This window comes from Plectropomus leopardus, chromosome 14 (genome assembly GCF_008729295.1).
Source record: "Plectropomus leopardus isolate mb chromosome 14, YSFRI_Pleo_2.0, whole genome shotgun sequence".
NCBI classification, from domain to species: domain Eukaryota; kingdom Metazoa; phylum Chordata; class Actinopteri; order Perciformes; family Serranidae; genus Plectropomus; species Plectropomus leopardus.
This window is the reverse complement of record NC_056476.1, coordinates 9,092,571-9,100,497: the sequence shown is the minus strand read 5'-3', so window position 1 is coordinate 9,100,497 and position 7,927 is coordinate 9,092,571. Positions and strand designations below refer to the sequence as shown.

The 7,927-nt window shown below is 39.3% G+C and overlaps 1 protein-coding gene across 1 annotated transcript; it reads right to left on the bottom strand.

The window, feature by feature from the left end:
• Positions 1–213: 213 nt before the first annotated feature.
• cldn11a (claudin 11a) lies at positions 214–4,776 on the bottom strand. The gene is made up of 3 exons (XM_042501144.1): positions 4,376–4,776; positions 3,364–3,528; positions 214–1,666 (listed from the first exon to the last, which is right to left on the bottom strand). The coding sequence occupies exons 1-3, from the start codon at positions 4,599–4,601 to the stop codon at positions 1,401–1,403; spliced, it is 657 nt and encodes a 218-aa protein (XP_042357078.1). The 5' UTR covers positions 4,602–4,776; the 3' UTR covers positions 214–1,400.
• Between the last annotated feature and the right edge of the window lie 3,151 nt (positions 4,777–7,927).

The window sequence follows — 7,927 nt, the reverse complement described above, 5'->3', positions numbered from 1 at the left end:
ACCTGGTAACTTAAGATAATCCACAGACCTTGTTGTGAGCAGTTTCATGTAGTAACTATTTTCTTTTTACCAAACTACACTCGCCAGAAGGAAGCGTGCATCTACTGCTAATTGACCTAGCACCTAGCAAGGTCTGTGGATTATCTTTAGTAATGTAAAGACAGTGAGGTGTTGGGTGAGAGCATTATGGCGACAGACTGAAGACAAAGGCACTTTTAATTCTTTTGTCTTTATTGTAGAAAATCAAATGTCAGCACATCAGTGAACAATAAATAACCAGATAATACTGCTTCTGCACAGATATGAGTTGGAAATTTCCATCTGTGTTCAAAGTACTTTGAGTTATCGAACATTCAAGTCATCACATTCCTTCGATAGAAGCTAATTGATATAACACTGTCTTTTGTGCATGCTCATAGAAACATACTTTAGAGACCTGGTCTATGTGAAGAAGTTTGACTAAGAATGGAAATGTATAATTCCACAGTTACAGGATAAGCTGCTTTTTGTCACATAGTTGTTATTCAAAAATAAACAAAGCAAGTTAGTCACATGGAAATGTGTAAGGTTTGGATTATGAAATATTACTATCAGATGAGGAAGATAGATTAAGGCTTTGTACTCTCTAATAAGTCATTTTTTGCCAAGTCAGTGCACATACGAAGGCTCCAGTAGTGACTGTAACACTGCTGGCGAAAGCTCTGCTGTGAAATTTATGTTCCCATCATCCTGCAGTGGCTGGGAAAAACACAGTGCTGCATTTTTTAATCAAGTCCATCACTCAGGAGGCAATCGCACTAGAGAGTTGCACAATACTGCCATAGAAAAATCAATGTGGATAAACAACGTAAATGAACATATTTTCAAACATAATACTGTCATACCTGCTCATATCAAAACAACAGATCATGATTTTATAGGATTTAAAAAACAAATTTATGAATAAAAACATTGAAATAGAAAAATAGATATAATATAAAAGATCAATATCTCAGTCCACAAGGGCCTCGAGTAATTGGGACCTCAGGCTGCTGTGCAGGCAGTTATTCAGGAGCTTGAACGATTATGTAACAGCAGGGAGAGTCCACACCGCACCCAACATGAGGAGACCATAAGATGAGCTCTGCGATCCAAAAACATCCATCTGCGAAAAATAAGAGCTCCAACAAAAACAGTCTTTGTGTGTTTGGGTGTGTAAATCTCTCTTTTATGTGTGTTTTCTGAATGTGTGCTCATTCAAGACTTTGTGTATTTTTCTTGAACATGAATGACTGTGTTTATGTGTCTCCTTCTCCTCCACTATAGGTTTGCATGTAACAGTGATTGGATTGGTGTGCGAGTGTATATGTCTCTATATACAAACTACAGTCCCCTATACATCCGCTGCAGAATCTACCCTCTCAGACGTGGGCGCTCTTGGCATGATTGGTGGAGGCGGCTGCTGGCGGGTTGCCACCTCCCTGTTTGGAGTAGTAGAAGCGATTGTTGTCCTGGTAGGAGCGAGATGAGGAGGGCTCTGAGGAGCAGCAGGTAAGAATGCACCCGCCCAGCAGGGAGAAGATAGTGCCCACCCATCCAGTGTAGAGAGAGAAGCCGAATGACATGAGGCCCTGCTCCTGATGAGCGCCGATGGGAAACCAGACTGTAGGCACCATACCGCACATTGCTAAGGAGGAAAAGATGGAGGAAAACTTAACTTTGGAATGTAAAACAATGCGTATGAAAGCAACATATACACATATAGAAGTTATACACAGGGCTAGCTTTGATTGATGAATTACATAATAAAACCAGGAGATCAACATGGTGCAAATGGGCTTTGAATGACAAATTAGCTCAAATGATAAAACAGGACATGCAAATAGACCAAATAAAAGCTACCCATACACACCCAGAGGCTAAATTAAAAACCTGTATGTAAAAATGTGTATAAAGTGCAACTTAATTAGGAATGCAAAATTATGGTGCTGAATACAAACCATACATCTTGCGCTACCTTGCAGTACTATTTTGAAGTGCAAGTGCTAAATGAAGTGTAATTTACATAATAAAACTGGGGGATGAAAAATAGTTTAAATGAAATCAGTGCAGTGAAAGTGACATATGCTTGTTCACACAAGTTAAATTAAAAACCTGTACAGCAAAACTTGAATAAAGCGTAGTCAAATTTCAAATGCAAAATTATGCTGCTGAATAGTGTATGTACACGCATACATCTTGTATCACAACAGTGTCCACTGAAGGGTAAATTACATAAAAAGCTCAGGATGCAAAGCTTGTCAGTAACTGTGGAACTTTTTACAGCTTTGTTATCATTTATTACTAAAATGGGGCACAAGGGGACAACAGACTGAAAGGAAGAATGTGTACAATAATATTAGTTAGCAGCAAGACTTAATGGTGTTATAAAAAGCTTTGCCTTGAACTACAGAAGAGAGGCCCGCTCTAAGACTTGTACAAATATTGATATCCCCATACAGCTGACAGGGATACATTTTGGTATATGTTGGATTTGTGCCAGTACGCACACAAGGTAGACATAGAACAACTGCATGAAATCCTTTCACTGCATATATGATTTGAATTTACTGCACTAGACAGGGTAATAACCAAATCCACAAATACCATGTGAACTGAAAGCTTCCCAACTGCTGCTTCTGAGGACACAGTTTACAAAAATAATTAAAGTAGGACTCCAACTATTCGATTTTTATTCTGCTGTGTAACAAACACACAAACAAACTCTCCCTGATGTAAAAATGTTTCCAGTGACAAAAAAAATAGAAAACCTATAACCGAGTCAGGGCTCTAACCTTTTGTATATGGTGATGTGTGTGAGCCAGGGGTGCATGCTTTGCTCTGAAAAACGTGGGCGGTGGAAATGTCTATCAATGGACGCAGGTGCTTAAATGTATTTTGAGGAACGCAGGCGTTGGAAAATGCTGCAGCACGGGCCAAATATTTCTAAGCACAGTAAAGTGGACAATCAGGGAGTGAGTTTCCATGCAGTTCAGGACGGACAAAGGCAGGGTGTGGAGGAGAGTAGGTGGAGGAGAGGAATGTGATGGGGTCTGCTGGGGAGGGTTGAAGGGAACAGGAACATATAATGTGTGTGTGTGCATATGGCTGCACCCTGGGGAGGAAGACGGTAAGATTCAACATCCTCTGCTCTCAGCAGCTTGTAAGCATTTGAGGTGGGGTTAAAAGAGGTCACAGTCAGGGAGGATCATGGGGATCTTGGTTTGTGCATGTGAGCACAAAACAATTTGACCTGCTCTGATTTAGTATTTGTGTGTGATCTTGAAATTAAGTCTCTGTCCCAACAATTTGTTATAGTTTCATTGTGTGAATGAAGTCTCTCACCAACTATGAGTATGAGCACTCCTCCCAGGATGGTGCGTTTGTTCTTGGAGCTCTGGGGTTCATTCCCGAGGCTGATGCAGGGCATGGACATGAGGATCATTCCCACTGCTGGGAGACCCAGGATCGAACCTGTGATCATCAGGGCACGAGTCGTCTGGACGTAGGCTATAGAAACACATATTAAACATATATATATTACAAAAAAAGGAGGAACTTTGCATCAAAGGTTAAGCTTCTGCACTGTAAAATCTGACAGGTTGATCTTACTTAAAATAATGTAATAAAAGAAAACTAAATATAACTGTTAATCTTAGTTTATGTTTACTTTATATCTACTTGTTGAGTTTACTTTAAATTTAGCTTCATTTACTTAAGTTTTGCAAAGTTGTTGCAACTTAAAATGAGAATTGAAATGACTTTGTTCTCTCTAAGTGTTAGTAACTTGAGTAAACCAAGTTAGTCTGACTTAACTTGGTCATGACAAAGAAGATTTTGCCAATGATGAAGTAAGAAGATCTGCACGTTCTGTTATATTAACATGTTTAAAAAAAATAACACATTTTATTGACCAATTCGCAACCAGCAGAATAAATATATATAGCACAGTGGACTTGGTTTGCCAAAGTTGCTAAAACTTAAGATTGATTTAACTAAACTTGTCATATTTAAGTTGCAACAACTTCACAAAATTAAGCACATATGACTTAATTTTAATTTAACAAATAGATAGCCTTTAATTTTTTGATAACTTAAGACTAATAGTTCTATCTACTTACTTTTTTGGCAATTGGTTTCCTTTTTTTAAAAAAAAGTAAAATCAACTTGTCAATTATTGTAGGGTGGGTATTTGGGTATTTTATATACAAAACAGAATTAAATAAAAACTGATCAAGTGGTGGAAATAGCACACTGTACATAAATAGCATAATATCACGTGAGAAAAAAACAATAAACCTGGATTTAGGCTATTTAAATAGTGCTGTTGTAGGGATGCACATGGCACAGTATCTACCTGGCAGGTCCAGGATCTGCGTCAGGGACACGCAGTGGTACAGTCCTGTGGAGATGACACAGTCCGCCCAGGGTCCCTTGGCCCCCAGCTCATCCATCTTCTTGCATGTGTTCAGACCGTATTTACACATAAACACCCACTCATTGGTGGATGTCGCGATCACGATGCCGAGCCAGCCGAGGCAGCTGATGAGGAAGCCGCTCAGTTGAAGACACGAGTTCGCCATGGCGCAAATTGTGCGTAAAGGCAACTTGTCCCAGGGGTTCAGAGACAGTTAGAAACTAAAGTTGAGAGTGATTAACAAAATGAGCCAACTCTAATTTTAGATCTGATATTCCACCGTAAAAGTTAATCCAGTATTAAAAGTTTACTTTTCCCTTGTAGTTCAGTTAAATCCATCAGCTGCGCACTTCAAAAGAATGAAACTTTCACAGCAGCATCACAGGTTTTATAGAGGAAAGTTCAGCAAGGGGGGAAAAACTACTCTAAAAGTGTCAACCAATCAGACACTAGGCTGCAGACAAAATTTTAAAAAAGGAGAAAACAACACACACCCATTTTTTATTATCTCTCCAAAAAGATGGTGTTCACTCCCCTTTCCATGCATCCAATTGTATAATACAGCCTGTACAGAGGAGACTGAGGGGGTTGAGAAAATTTGACAAGAAATCTGCTGCCATCTACTGACCACGTTGTATTTTTTTCCCCTTCAGTTTCATACATGTGCACTAATAAAATAAACCGTTTGGATCCCCGAAAAAGCACTTTTGTAGTGGTGGGTGGTTTCTGGTGAGGTGTATTTGCAGATATGACAGTTGCATTAACTGTTGTTAGGGACTGTTGGTTTTTTATGAGATGGGACAGGGTGGTGCAAAAGGGGGGAGGCACTTCAGATTATGTTTTAAGCATTGTAGAGTGAATCAGAGCCCTCAAACCCGAAAGCAGATTTTGACAGGCATGTTTTCTTTACAAAAATCCAAAATCATACCATTCATCATAACCAGAAACTGTGAAATATTGTTATTTATGGTAAAGGGAGGGTCATGCGAAAAATAAACCCCAAAGTCACAGCCAAATCATCCCCTGAAGTACAGTCTGTAAAATACGTGTTCAACTGTCTTGGTGTCCTTGTACTTAATTGACAGGTCATGGAAAATAAACTGTGTTATTTTGTGTCGGCCTACTTGTGCTTTTTTGAGTATTTTTAAAAATCAGTAAGATGATTTTTCTTGTACATAATTACTTTCTCGAGTATAGTAGAGTGCCATATTTTACGTCCATCATAAAGTTACAACAAATAAAAAAATAATATGTAGCATCTAAATAGTTAATAACGGATTTAATCACCAACCTGCCGGCATGCTCAGTGACTCAAATTAAACACACCCAGAAGTTGCATGCTCAACAGGTGCACGCGCTAGCCGGATCTGACTGATTACAGAAAGCGGAAACGGTACCGTCCGGTGATTTCTACATGAACTCCAAGACTTCTGCCTTCCGTGTCCTTCGTGAGGACTTTCTGCTGTTTGGGACAAAAACTACAGAGTACTGCAAACATTAGCGCGTATTTTTGAGAACTCCGAGGGGCACAGAGCCACCAGAGAAGCTAGCGACTGGTTATACTGGGACAGAGATGCTAAGTGGACTGGAGTTGCCACCTGCCAGTTAAATAGTAAGAACAACAAGAGGAGGAAGAGAAATGGACTGGTTACACTGGGACAGAGACGCTGAGTGGACTGGTTTTTGTCTGATCTGAGGATGAATGATATGGATCAAACCTGGAGCAGATTGTGACAAACTCCGCGGTGTTCAAGAGTCCAGAAAAGTGAGTACAACAACACATGGATAATTTAATAACTATGCGGCTCTCTGTTTGATATAATGCACTGGTTCCCAACCTGGGGGTCCCGACCCCCAATCGTGGTCGCCAAGCTTCATTGGGGGTCCTCAGGCCTTCGTGATCTAAATGGGTGTTACAAAAACGTTTTAAAACTAAACTCAGTTGGCCTTTACCTCAGAATTTCTTTCATTTGTGTGGAAAAAAACTTTTAAAGTTAAGTGCAAGATTGTATTCACAGGGCCTCCTTCTTTGCTAAACAGCCTCCTCCTGCAGAAAAGTATGCAGTTACAGCAACCAAAAATCTAATGGAACAATATCCAAGCACCAAGGAGAGGAAAACATTGAATATGTAAAAAAAAATAAAATGAAAAAGAAGCTGATTAAGTATGTATGATTGTTAAAAATGGAGAAAGAAATGAGAAAAAAAAGAAAAAGCACAATACAGGGAGAGATTCATATAAAAAGTTTGTAAAAAAAAATATCAGTGCCACTTATCTCTGATGTAATATTCACAAGAAATAATCAGTAGAAAAACCCCCCAAATATATTGTGTTTTACACAAACTTTTTGCAGTTACTGCATTCATTATTTGAGTTAATTGTACAGTAGACTTGGATGATATGAAATGTTTCATAACATCTGAAATTCCAGGAATTTCACTTGGGTATAGACTATATGAGAAATACAACTGTACACATTTTAAATTAAAGTTTTTCTCTGGCACATCAAGACTAACAAGTCTTAATTGCCTCGCTAACTCATCATAAAATTCACTACATTCAAACTAGAACAAAAATAAAACTCGCCCAAACTGTCTTGGTTACTCTTAATAGTAATCTCGTTAGAAAGTTCAATGTTCCAACGATCACTAGCTCTGGTTTGGTCAAAATAAATCCTTAAGTCACCACGTTGGATGTAAAAAAACAGGCTGTTATTCACTGCAGTCTCTGTCTTATAGTTGCCGGTTGTTTACAGTCCTGTAACTTATAACTCTACCACGAGGTGTCACAGTTTTTTTGAGCTCAGCAGCCTATTCCAGCTTGGCTGCTCTGGTGGTGCATGCTGCGCACTACATACAGTGAATTTAGAAAGATGATCACCTGTATTTATGATGGTTTTGAAAAACACACCTTTGGGATTTCTAAATACCCTGGTACACTGTAATACTGTGATACCACCCCAAGCTTATTGTACGATTTATCAGTTCCGCTGCACTGTTGTTGTTACGCATTGAATATAACATGAAATGTCATTTGTCACTCACTCAGGGGTCGTCAGTTTACCCAGTAATTGAGAAGGGGCCCCTTAAGGATAACGGTTAGGAACCACTGCAAGTCTTTGTTTATGACTGTAGCTGCTGGGGACTTAATGTTGTCTTTAGGCTGTGTTGGCTGCCTCTGCAGTGCTGTATTCTGCTGTTAAAGTGTCAATTTAAGTAATTGATGTTGCTTAATGATGCTTGTTGCACCCGCCGCGGTGTCCACAGTTTTTTATTGTTGGTCATTTTTGTGTAATTGTCTGAGTTTTGTCCTCTTTTTCTTGGAAGGCTTTTTTAAATTTAATTGCTTAGCTTGAACTGCTGTTATTTGCAGGTCCCTAAATTTTGAGATCACTTCCCTGCACCCCAACTGGCCAACAGAGGGCGACATAGCACAGCAATGGTCCACAGTTGACATTCAGGTGTTGTAGGACATAGTGTTTCCTTCCTCCTG

Coding starts and splice junctions, on each gene's coding strand:
- cldn11a (XM_042501144.1), bottom strand. CDS start 4,601: ATGGCGAACTCGTGTCTTCAACTGAGCGGCTTCCTCATCAGCTGCCTC. Junction 3,529..4,375: donor GCAGATCCTGGACCTGCCAG/GTAGATACTGTG, acceptor GTGTTTCTATAG/CCTACGTCCAGACGACTCGT. Junction 1,667..3,363: donor AGTGCTCATACTCATAGTTG/GTGAGAGACTTC, acceptor TTTCCTCCTTAG/CAATGTGCGGTATGGTGCCT.